At 52.3% G+C, this 12,774-nt stretch overlaps 1 protein-coding gene across 1 annotated transcript in view; it reads left to right on the top strand.

The window, feature by feature from the left end:
- Atp9a (ATPase phospholipid transporting 9A (putative)) overlaps positions 1-12,774 on the top strand; it is an 85,835-nt gene that overhangs the window by 63,649 nt on the left and 9,412 nt on the right. The window contains exons 16-23 of the mRNA XM_036184330.1: positions 2,278-2,370; positions 3,617-3,700; positions 4,600-4,770; positions 7,236-7,334; positions 8,004-8,093; positions 8,191-8,335; positions 9,139-9,203; positions 12,246-12,401. Coding sequence (XP_036040223.1) covers positions 2,278-2,370; positions 3,617-3,700; positions 4,600-4,770; positions 7,236-7,334; positions 8,004-8,093; positions 8,191-8,335; positions 9,139-9,203; positions 12,246-12,401 — 903 coding nt within the window. The remainder of the gene's footprint in view (positions 1-2,277; positions 2,371-3,616; positions 3,701-4,599; positions 4,771-7,235; positions 7,335-8,003; positions 8,094-8,190; positions 8,336-9,138; positions 9,204-12,245; positions 12,402-12,774) is intronic.

Genomic DNA, 12,774 nt, shown 5'->3' with positions numbered 1-12,774 from the left:
TGATGGTTCCTGGTGTCATCTCACCATAATATGGGAGCACAGTAAACTGGGGATGAACTGGGTGGGAGGGAGTGACTCACACACAGGAGATAATGGCCACAGTGTTTATGTTGGATGGGATGTTGGAGCTGGCCAGAGCCCCTCTGGTAAAGGAAGCCGGGCGGAGGCAAGCCTTCCTGCAGCCATGGTATTAAGCACTTTTGGGAAGGGGCAAGGGATTACAAACCCGATGCTTTTAGTTCTTTTGGCCTGAGGCTGTCCTTCCTGGGAAGAGCGTGCATTTGACCACTCCCAAAGTGTAGATGCTTCTGCTTGGAGAGATTGAGTCAGTGTGTTGCTTCAAAAGCTGGACTGTGTGTGGTTGAACCTTACCCTTAGTTAACTTTGGGTAGCTCATCTGTGTGTGTGTGTGTGTGTGTGTGTGTGTGTGTGTGTGTGTGTGTGTGTACACGTGTGCATGCATTCATGCAGAGGCCAGAGGCGGACTTTCAGCATCTTCTTCATTTGCTCTCTACTTATTTTTTGAGACAGGGTCTCTCACTGAACCTGGAACTCTTTCAATTCGATTGACTGGTCAACAGGCTGCATACTGTTTTGGCCTCTCCAGTGCTTGCTGTCATGTCCAAAACACACACACACACACACACACACACATACACACGTAGTGGGGCTCTGAACTCTGGTCTGCTCCTCATGGAGCAGGGTTGTGGCAAGCCCTTTACCCACTGAGCCATCTCCTCAGCTCCTCTTATTTGTAGTTAGAGACAACTTCCTAGGCAGTTCGGGGGGGGGGGGGGGCTTTCCAGAGTAGTAAGCTATATGCATAGGTATTGGCCACTCCCCCCCCCACCTACCCTCTCTTTGGAGGCTTGAGGACCCGATGTCCTCCAGCATTCCCCAGAGCCTGTCTCTCAGCCTCTGCACTGTCGAGGGATGGAGCCCAGTGATGAACTCTTGCTGGTGTGGCTGTCCTGGGTATTCTGGGATGCGTGGTAGCACCCATGGCCTCTCTGAAGCCGCTTCTCAGAGTTGTGGCATCTGTCCAGTGTCGCCCATTGCAGATCTGGGACTGAGCCGTCTCTCCACAGAGCAGGCTGGAGGGACTCAGGGCACACCTAACCATCAGGAACTGTCACAAATGCCACGGTCCATGTGAGGCCACATCCCACGCACCAGTGATCTTACACAGGAGTGTGCAGCACTTCCTGCTTGACAGATGAGGAAACTGAGGCAGAGAGGAGACAGTTTGCCCAGTGCTCCTGGTTAAGAACTGGTACCAGGCAGAGTGTTTGATGCCGATCAGGTCAGAGGAACCAAAATATGAGAGATCATTGGCTATCTGTGTACACCGTCTCATGCAGCACTCGGCGGTGATGCAGGTGTGTCCAGCCTGTGGCCTCCGGACCACAGTCTCAGGGTAGCTCAGAATGTGACCTGACACAGCCTTGGATGACAGTCTCAGTGTGGAAAGATTGGATATCTCCCCAGAGGACATTCACTAGTGTTCGGAGGGATTGTGGGCTGTCACCGTGAGGCCACTCCTGGCCTCTGGTGGGTGGAGACCCCGTCACTGTTCACTGTCCTCTAAGGTACAGGGCAGCCCCGCAGCAGAGTGTCAGGCCCCAGATGTGAGCAGTGCTGAGATGGGGAGGTCCCAGACTCTGTTGCTGTCCTCCTGTTGTTTATGGAGCACAGTTGGCCACCGATGCACAGCCCATGGGTACAATTGAAACAAGCCGGCTGCGTGCGGGCAGTTCCAGTTGGAATGGTAACAACTTCCCAAACAAAACTCTTGGCTCTTTGATCTTGTTTTATCATTTTACAATTTTCCAAATGCTCCGAGCTGAGCTTTCTTCTGCCGGCTGTGGCCTTTGCCCCAGAGCTGCACCCCACCCTCCCCCGTTATGTTTTATCTTTGGCCAAGTGTGAAAGCACTGGGAGGTTGGAGAGATGGTGCAGCAGTTAAGAACACTGGCTGCTTCTTCAGAGGACATGGGTTCAACTCCCAGCACTTACATGTTGCTTACAACCATCAGTAATTCCAGTTCCAGGGGATCCATGGCCCCCTCTGGTCTCTAAGGGCACTAGGCATACATGTAGTACTCATACGTACTTGCGGGCAGAACACACATGCACATATAAATAAACTACATATATAAAAGTTTAAAAGCACTGGGCTCTTCCAAGCACTTTGTATACTGTCTGTCACAGGAAGCCAGTCAAGCCTGGGGACTGGTGTTCCCTTCCAGGGTCATCACTTCCCATCCCTCTTTCCAGGATGAGTCCACGGGGGAAATCACGTTCTACATGAAGGGAGCGGATGTTGTCATGGCTGGCATTGTCCAGTACAATGACTGGCTGGAGGAAGAGGTGAGCCTGGGGTAGGGAGTGGAGGCAGGTTCCTGGGAGCCTGTACTGCAGAGCTTGGCCTTGCAGCGGGGAGGGAGTGGTCTCTGTCCTCGCTTGTTAGCTGTGGCTGTGGCACCAGCTGCTGTGAAACTGCATGGTACTCGCTACTGCAAAACTGAGGGGCTCTAACAGCATGCGTTTCTTTCTCACTTTGTGTGGGGTAAGGTCTGGGTGTGGCTCAGCTGGGGTCTTTGCTGTAGGGCTTCCCATTGACCACAGCCAGGGTGTCCGTGAGGCAACATCTCACCTGAAGATCCAACAATGGGATGTTCATTGAGCTCAGTCTTTGCTTGGTACTTGGTACTTGGTGCTCAGGGCTCCATTGTTGGTGCCAACAGCACCCAGCTCCTTTAGGACTGTGGTCCAAGGTCTTAGGTTCCTGTCAGCTGCCACCCTTTGCCTCTTGCCCTGAGGGTTTCTTCATGGGCACCCCGGATGTGACAGCTGTCTTCATCCAAGCAGCGGAGGAGGACAGACGAGATGGAACTCTCCATCTTTGGTGGCCTAATCTCAGAAACAGCACTCCTCCCGTTCTGTGTGTTGGGAACAAGTCACAGGTCCAGCCCATACTCAAGGGGAAGGTGATAGTGCAGGGGAGTTACAGGAGGTGAAGATCATGGGGACCACAAACCCCAGCTAACCGCTGGACAGTTAGTTGGAGGAGGGCTGGTTGATATTAGCAGGCCAGACCTCACTTTCAGGCAGGTGGGTGCTCACATCCGCTGTTCAGTAGTGCAGTTCCCTCCTAGGGGATTGCAAACCAGGGCTAGGCGGGGCACACAGATGAGTGGCGGGCCTGGGTGTGTCTTTCTCATGGAGTTGCACTTTGGCATATTCAGCCTGTTGAAATATTCTGTTGCACCAGTGTTTGGGAGTGCACACAGGAACAGGACTGCCTAGCCATGGCAGATGGTGATTAGCCCAAAGCACACCCCATTTTGTCCACTGAGCCAGCCTTGCTCACGCGTCACCTTACAGTGTGGATTCGGGCTTTGGAACACACTGTGTTGGCCAGAGAAAACCCATGTGTGCTGGGCCCAGCCTCCAGCACCTGACTGCAGCTCCAGCTAGAAGCTTGGCTATGGGGACTGTAGCTCTGGGGGAAAGCAGTCTTCTTATCTGCCATCTTTGACCTTTTGGCTTCCACTGGGGCAGTCTTAGACCTGGGCCTGAGCAAAGTTCCTGATGATCTCTGTCTGCTTTGCAGTGTGGCAACATGGCCCGGGAGGGACTGCGGGTGCTCGTGGTGGCCAAGAAGTCCCTCACAGAGGAGCAGTACCAAGACTTTGAAGTAAGTGGCGCGTGACCTTTGCCTTGCATCCCTGACCCTTCTTCTCAGTCACTTCTCCTGGAAACACCTCCCACTCTGGCCATCTCGGCCTTTTGGAGCACACCAGTTTCCCTATTAGCACAGGGCCTTACACATGCCATTTGCTCTGCCTGGCACTCACTCCAGTGCCCACCTCCTCACTTCATGTTCACATGTTGCCTCTCCAGGAAGCCTCCCCACACTACCTGTCACTTTCCAGTCACTCCCATATGACTTACCTTTTTTGTCACCTGCTTTAGGAAGATTTGAAATAAATCACTTCTGTTCCATACACCCACCAACTCATTGCTGTTTTGAGACAAGGTTTTGCTCGTAGCCCAGGCTTGCCTGGAATCCTCCTGCCTCAGCTTCCTGAGTGCCCCGGTGACTGATGTGAGGCACCCAGGTATTTTGAGCTATAGAGTTGTGCTCCATCTCCCTGTGGTTCTCTCATCCCATTGATTGTATTCCCAGTGGAAGGACCTTGACTGGCTAATGCCCATGTCCCTGGCACCTGGCACAGGCTGGCACCTGGCACAGGCTGACATGCACGAGTGCCAGGGTGCATGCAGTTAGGGACAGGTTTCTAGGGTCCTTGCCAACCTCTAGCAGTTGGCTTGGCCCAGATGTGCCCATGTGTTTGTAAGACTCTAGCAGTCAGGTTCTTCCAAGGGTGTCTGTGACTGTTCACACAGTTCCACCAGGGGAGGCCAGGCTCCCCTTAGGTGCACTGCCCAGATACAGAGGGAGTAAATAGGTAGGGTTGGAGTCGGTCATCTTCAGAAGTGGGGTTCAGGAGGCCCAGCTGCCCCGGGCAGTGTGGTGGGGTGATGGCCTCACCTCATCTCTCTACCCCCTCATTTGTCTCTGTCACCCTCCAGGCTCGCTATGTCCAGGCCAAGCTGAGTGTGCATGACCGTTCGCTCAAGGTGGCCACGGTGATCGAGAGCCTGGAGATGGAGATGGAGCTGCTGTGTTTGACCGGCGTAGAGGACCAGCTGCAGGCCGACGTCAGGCCCACCCTGGAGACGCTACGCAACGCCGGCATCAAGGTAGGGCTGCCGGAGAGACAACCTGGCCAGTGACCAAGACCTTCAGGGAGTCATGGAGGGCGTAAGGCTGGGCGAGGTGCTGTACCCTTGTAATCTCAGCACATGGGAGTCAGTGATAGGCTCTCAAGTTCAGGGCCAGCCTGGGGTATAGTGAGCCTGTTCAAAAAGGGAAGAAATGAAAGAAGAGAAGAAGTGGAAGGAGGGAGGGGGGCCAGAGTGCCCCCCTTCAGATGGGCTGGCTTGGGAAAACGTCTTAAGTGGCTGTACTTCTCCTGGCTACCTCCTCCAAGGACTAGCTCCCCAAGGTCAGGGGCATGTGTCTCCCAGTCACGCAGGGCAGTCCTGTGTCCAGCTGCACAATGTGATTCGATTGAGTGACTGGCCCAGTGAGAAAGGGATGACCATCCCACAGGGGTGGGGGGTGGGAGTTGGGAGGTGGGGGAGGGGATGGGGGCGAGAACAGAGAAACTTTTGTATTAATCTGCTGTTGGGGGTGGAAACAATCCAGATGAGTGCTCTGCAGGGCCAGTAGGGGGCGTCTGAGGACCAGTGAGACACTTGATTCTGAAGGCTGTGGGACTGTGTATGTCGCCCATGCTGTCCACAAACTCCTGATCCTCCTCCTTTCGCCTCCTGAGTGCTGGGATTAGAGTTGCATTTCTGTTTTTTATGCAGTGCTGGGGATGGGACCCAGAGCTCTGTGCATGCCAAGAAAGCATTCTACACTGAGGCTGTAGACATGCATGGCTATGCATGCACGGCTCTGTGTGGCTTCCTGTGTGGGTGCTGAAGATTGAAACTCAGGTGTTTGTGCCGATACACAGCTGCCCTTACCCGCTCAGCCATTTGCTCAGCCTGTCAGTACACACAGCTCAGGAGACGGATGAGGCTACTACCTCTGGCGAAGCACAGCACATAAGTGTGTGTTGTTTCTTAACATGTTCAGTTAGTGTCATATGTGACTGACAGTGGATGCCCGCTTCAGGCCTAGCTGCCCATTCGGGTGTGCTGACGTCACACTGGCTGCTGTGCTACTACTAGGTGCCAGGAGAGTCTCAGCTCCATCGTGTCTCAGGACCACTGTCCTGTATGGGGTCTGCCCTTCTCCAACACACTGTCACGCGGCCACAGCTGCCGCCTTCACAGACTCCTGTTGACTGCTCCTGCAGAGGCCCCAGGTTCAGTTCCTAGTAATAACCACATGGCAGTTTAACTGCAGTTCCAGGGGACTTGATGCCCTCCTCCGGCCCCCATGGATACCAGGCATGCACTAGTGCATAGACCTACACATAGGCATTATTCATGTACAATAATCTTCGGAAGAAGAGGGACAGGTGAGGAGGAGATGGCAGAAACCCACAATGACAAGTGAACACGGGGTGGCAGGCAGGCACCCCACGGTGTGTGTCTCCCTGTGAATCAGCACCTACACATGGCTTTGCAGGTTCATCATAAGGAAATGGGCACCAGGACCACGTGGGGCCCTTGTGATGGGCTGTTACTGCCACACTGGAGTGTGTAAGCCCTGCCCTTCCAGGGCTGTGGAGTCCTACTTTATGTGGTCAGATTTGCCCCCAGGTTCTTCTTGATGATCCCATCCCCGATGGGTCTTGTTGTTACAGTGTGGACTGGGGGTGGGGGTGTGGGGTGTGGGGTTTCCCTGTCCTGTTCCTGTTAGAGGCAGGAAGAGGGGAGGGGGCCGGGCAGCCTCTTTGGTCACTGAGGTCTGGGGTGCAGGCTTACTCCAGCCTTTGGACAGACACAGGACCTGATCCAAGAAAGCTGGTCACGCATTGCAGACTCTTACCCTGTGAGGTAAAGCAGCTGGCAGTGGAGCCTCAGGGTCTTAGGTACCACCTCTGGATCCCTCCTGCCATCCCGTGAGAGACATAGCTTTTTGGGGCGCTGATAGTCCCGTCTGTGACTTTCAGAACTTAAGTCTCTGCCCATTGTTCACTGTCTGTTCTTTCCCTGGTACCAGCCAGTCACTGCGTGGCGCGCTGGGTCTCTTGTTCTGTTTTCTGAGGTAGTATCTGGAGATGTAGCCCAGGTTGTTCTTGATCTCACAACCCTTCTGCCTCAGTCCTGACTGCTGGGATTACAGGCATGTGTCACTGTATCTGCTTACAGTTCATTTTTATTTTATTGTTTTTTGGGGAGGGTGTGGGTCTTGATCTGTAGCCCAGGATAGCCCCCAATTCACAGCAACCCTCCTGCTCCCGCCTCCTGAGCACTAGGATCACAGTTGTGTTCCACCACACCCCATTCAGATGATTCTTTCTTGGTAAACAGTCGACTTTTGCTCTCACTATTAGTAGCTGCTAAGCCCCGTGCTGGGCTATCCTTGGGAATCAAAGGGACTCCGAGTCTCAAGAGGTTTGATGTTCTTGAGAGTCTCACTGCCCCAGGGCACAGGCCATCTTCAGAGCCCAACACTCAGGACTGTTTCCCTGCTGTGATTTCAGGTTTGGATGCTGACGGGGGACAAGCTGGAGACAGCCACATGCACAGCCAAGAATGCACATCTGGTGACCAGAAACCAAGACATCCATGTTTTCCGGCTGGTAAAGCATCATGTTGGGGCCGTGTGGGGTGGTGCTTGCGTTTGTCCTGTAACCTGTAACCTGTAACCTGGAATGGGCCTCTGGAGCAGGGAGGGGCAGCCATTGGTGAGCTCAGGTGGTTGTATAGGTTACTGAAGGGCTAGGGCACCCAGCTGAACATCTTCAACTAGTGTCAACTAGTGTCACAGCCTTGACCTCATCCTGTGCTCTGACCCTTTCTGGTGGTTGTGCTCTCCTTCGGGAAAGTTAGGCACTGTGGCTACTTTCGGCGTTGCCAACAGGCAAGCATGGTGCACAAAGCCTATAGCAGCACCTAGAGAGAAAGGTGGTATAGATACCTGGCCCCCAGGCTGTCTGCCCTCCATGGCTCTGGTGACAGTGCTCTAGGCTGACAAGCCCCTCCCAGCTTTGGTTTCCTGGGGTGCGGTATTGAGTAATGTGAGAGGTCCTCATGGTGCCTGTCCCATCCTGACTGTGACGGTTTTAGTCCTGGGTCATGGAAAGGGATGAGTGTCATACACACAGTCTCCGGGTCCATAGCATCCTTTAGCTAAAGGCTGGTGATGGGAAGGGAAGGACATTGTCACCCAAGCTCTAGGAGGCCGGTGTTCATCATGTTGTCTGCCATTCCCAGAGATCCAGACCTTCTCCACCTCTGTCCGCTTTCAGGTGACCAACCGTGGGGAGGCACACCTCGAGCTCAACGCCTTCCGCAGGAAGCATGACTGTGCCCTGGTCATCTCTGGAGACTCTCTGGAGGTCAGTGCAGGGGACTTATGGGTAGGATACCTCTTCTTGCTGTGGGTTGTAGGGAGGTGGTGGAATTGGCTGATGCTGCTCACCCCCCCCCTCCAAGGTTTGCCTCAAGTACTATGAGTATGAGTTCATGGAGCTGGCCTGCCAGTGCCCAGCTGTCGTGTGCTGCCGCTGTGCCCCTACCCAGAAGGCCCAGATTGTGCGGCTGCTCCAGGAACGCACCGGGAAGCTCACTTGTGCAGTAGGTAAGCTCGCCTGGGTGAAAGAGGGCCCGTGGGATGGTGTTGGACCTGCTTGGGTGGTATCAGTCAGTGGCCCTGTCTGCTTGCATTCTGCCCTGCAGATGCTCTGGCCTGACTTCACAAGGACCTCTGAGTTCTGCTGCTCTGTGTTCAGACTCCCCAGGCCTCGGCTCAGGCCATGACTGCTTTCCTTCCTATGGACGCTAGCTTCCCCTCTGTTCCTGCTGCCCGTTTGTCCCTTGAGAGAGAGGAGACACACATGCCAAAGGGAAGGGACATCTCCTCTTTGCATGTGGCTGATGGCCATGACATTCCAGAGGGGTGAAGACCCTGTGCTGAGGTTCAGATCTGGGTTCAGATCTCTCAACCTGATGGTCACTGACTCATTATCATGGGGGCTCCCTTTCCCTCTTGGGCCTTCATTTGCACCTCAGCAGGATGGGGACAGTGGTGGTGGCCTCCTTGTCTAGGTGTCCAAGGACTAAAGTGTGAGGTGTGCTGGCCACAGTGTACTGAGGATGTCTGTGTCCTCCAAGGTGTTGCCATGGCAGCAGCTCCGCATACCCTGCTTGAGAGGAGATTGTAGATGCTGGCCACTGCAACAGCTCAGCATTTGACCCTGGCAAGCCATCTGGTCTCCAACACCCATCAATGCCTCTTTTGGGGGTGGCTGGATAGATTGGGTTGGACAGAGTCCACACCCAGTGAAAAGCGTGACATGGGTTGTTACTCTGAGAATGCCGTGTGTGAGCCGGCTCTCATGTCCCCACATTCCTACCTGTCTTTTTGGTCTGTGTGCTCCACAGGTGATGGAGGTAATGATGTCAGCATGATCCAGGAATCTGATTGTGGTGTGGGCGTGGAGGGCAAGGTGAGTGTGTGTGTGTGTGTGTGTGTGTGTGTGTGTGTGTGTGGGCGCGCGCACAGTTCTGCCCTTCTAGCTGGGGTTTCTAGTTCTTTCTCTTTTTGTTTCTGTTCCTTTCTTACCCCCTCCCCTTCCCTTCCTCCCTTTCTCCCTCCCTCCTTCCTTCTCTCCCTGTCCCTGTCTTCTTTCTCTGTCTCTTGTCTCATGTTTCCCAGGCTGGTCTGGAACTTGATTCACAGCTGAGGATGGCCCTGAACCTGATCTTCCTTGCCTTCTTGAGGCCTGTACCACACTCACTATGCATGTGCTTTCTGGGTGAGAGTTTGTATTCAGAATCTCTGCAGATTCTTTTAAGTGTAGGTTTTAAGAAGCACAGCTGAGCCAGCTGTGGTGGCTCACACCTCTAATTCCAGTGCTCATGCAGAAGTAGATGCAAGACGGGGTTGGGGGAGGCATGGGCTAGGGAGTTCCTCAGTGATTGGGTGTGTGCTGCTGTTGCAGGGGACTGGAGTTTGCTTCACAGTACCACGTCTAGCAGCTCACACCACAGGTGCTTGTAACTCCAGCTCTGCAGGATCTGGAGCCCTCTTCTGGCCTCATGGGCACATGCATTCTCATGCACATACCCACCCCCATACACAGACACACAGAATTAAAGATAAAACAAATCTTTAAAGAATGCCCGAGTTTAACAGAATCCTCTTATAGGTTGCTATAAACAAATAAGATATTTTTCCTCCTGTTAAACATTTTATCAGATTCCTTTGGGGTTTAGCATGTAAAAGTAGCAAGTGCTCACCACAGCAAAAATAAGTAATTTAAGTTACACTCACCCTGCTTCTTAGTTGCACCAAACTAGTAATATTGGGTAGTCTTCCAAAATTATTTTCTGTGCATTATGGTTTTGGGGGGTGTGCTTTTGTTGTTATAGATACCATCTACACATATTTTATCCATATATATATATATATATATATAATTTTCATGTATACTTTTAAATTAAAAACACACCACACACTCCGTCATGCAGCTTGCTTAAATCTGTTACATCTTGGATTCCTTTCTTCATCAGAGATGAGGACAGCTGTCACTTCTAACCCTCGCTCTAATTTATTTATTTTTTGAAATCTCTTATTACCTATGCTTTTACATCCTCAACTCCGTTCTTAGGACCAACCGTGTTATTAAGGCCATCATCTCTGATTGTCCTCAGCATCACACTTGGGACTTCAGAACTCATACTGAACAACAAGGATTGGCTTTTGTGCCCAGCTTTAAGGCTTGTCTCCATTTCAGCAAAACCACAAGCACTGTAACTTTCTGTTTTGAGAGAAAATGTCATCTTGAACTGTGGCTGTGCCTCAGTGGCTGAGAGCGCTTGTGTTGCCCTGTCAGATCCCTGCACCCACACCAGACACAGGGCGTGGCTAAATGCACCCGCATCTCTAACATTGGGAGTGCAGACAGGTGGGTCCTCAGAGCTCACTGGACCACCAGCCTAGCCGAACCTGCAAGCTTCTGGGTCAGTGAGGCCTGCAACACCATGGAGAGGGAGAGAGGGAGATGCCCAGTGTCCTTCTATGGGCTGAGCATGCACACGTACAGGCATGGATAGCTGTAGACTCTCTCTCTCTCTCTCTCTCTCTCACACACACACACACACACACACACACACACACACACACACACACACACACACACACACACACACACACACACACACACACACACACACACACACACACACACACACACACACACACACACACACACACACACACACACACACACACACACACACACACACACACACACACACACACACACACACACACACACACACACACACACGCACCTCTATTTTTTAAATGTCATTTGTTGTTAAGAACTTTGCAGTCTGGCAGTGGGCTCTGTCGACCATCCTTCCTCTCACCTGCCGACTTCTGCTTCCTCTCCCTCTGGGCACACAGTTCATGTTCAACACATCATCACAGAGGCCTCAAGAAGCAGCATCCCCCTGCATCAGCACAGCAGCTGGACCCCCCCCCCCCCTTCTGTCCCAAATGTAATGCTGACCTAATGATTCATGGGCATGTTGCCCGATTGTCCCCAAAATGTCTTTGTAGCTTAAGAACAAAAGAAGCCTCAGGAAATAATCAAGGACCCAAATTTCCCTTATTAGCGAGCGCCCGTGTCTCTTTAATCTTCTGTAATGTAAAACACGTCTCTGATCTTTTTTTTAGGAGTGTTTGGTATTTAGGCCATTGATATATATTACATTTATTTCTTTATTGGAATGTGAGTACATGTATGTGCATGGCCCAGTACTCATGAGGAAGTCAGGACAGTCTGGGAGAGCCACTTCTCTCTGTGTATCATGTGGGTCCTGCGGCTCGAACTCAGATCATCAGGCTTGGCAGCAAGCACCTTTACCTCTTGAGCCATCTTGGCCACCCTCGATTGATATTTTTGAAGCATTCAGAATGTCACTGAGTGCTTGGAACAGTGCACTCTGAGTGGCCTGTGTGGCAAGAGTGTTACGGGGGATTTGTGTCCTCTGGGTCACATCACAGGCACTGATGTCCCTCCCTCTCAATAGTGCCTGTCACCTGCCTTTTAAAACATTAGTGCCTGTGGTGTGCAGTGTGAGCTGTCTCTACATCCATGAGCATGCAGAACATTCAGGAATGTTCTACCACTTCGATTGGCATCAGGCTTCCCCTGTGTTAACCCTTCAGGGCCCTAAATATTGTAAAGCACCTATTGGATGATTTTTTTTTTTGTTTGTTTGTTTGTTTCTACACACTGGGGGTGGGGGAGAACTTAATACCAGCTTCATCTGACCTCCAAATTACAACTATCTGTGATTTAGTATGTTTTTTATTTAAGTAAATTCCTCTTTTTAAATCAAATTTGACTTGGACCACCAACTGCGTGTAGCCTGAAACCAAAGTCTCATTATTGAATGTCTTCAAAGGTCTCCTTGTCCTGTCTTCTTGTTTCAATTAAAAAGAGAAATGCACCCTGACCTCTGTGTATGGATTGCAGGAAGGAAAGCAGGCTTCTCTGGCTGCGGACTTCTCTATCACCCAGTTCAAGCATCTCGGCCGCCTACTCATGGTGCACGGTCGGAACAGCTATAAGCGCTCAGCAGCCCTCAGCCAGTTCGTGATCCACAGGAGCCTCTGCATCAGTACCATGCAGGTGTGCAGCAGATGGGACCTCTCAGTCACTTCTTCATAGGCAGAGAATGGGCATCTCTTCACAGGGGTACTCAGACACACTGCCCAGGTGGGCGGCAGCTGCTACCTTTACACATGGGTGTACCACCCAGGTAGGCAAGCAGCTGGCACCTCTCACAGGTACAGACAGACATACCACACAGGTGGGCGGTGGCTGACATTCTTACAGATGCATGTGGGTAAGGCAGGCAGCTGGCACTTCACAGATGCACATAGGCACACCGTGCAGGTGGGTGGCAGCTAGCATCTCTCACAGGGCCACGTGGGCATGGCAGGCAGCTGGCGCCTCTTCACAGGTGCACACAGGTACACTGTCCAGGTGAGCTGGCAGCTGG

This window comes from Onychomys torridus, chromosome 4, assembly GCF_903995425.1.
Source record: "Onychomys torridus chromosome 4, mOncTor1.1, whole genome shotgun sequence".
In the NCBI taxonomy this organism is placed as follows: domain Eukaryota; kingdom Metazoa; phylum Chordata; class Mammalia; order Rodentia; family Cricetidae; genus Onychomys; species Onychomys torridus.
Note: the sequence above shows the minus strand (reverse complement) of the source record. Positions and strands in the feature narration are given on the sequence as shown.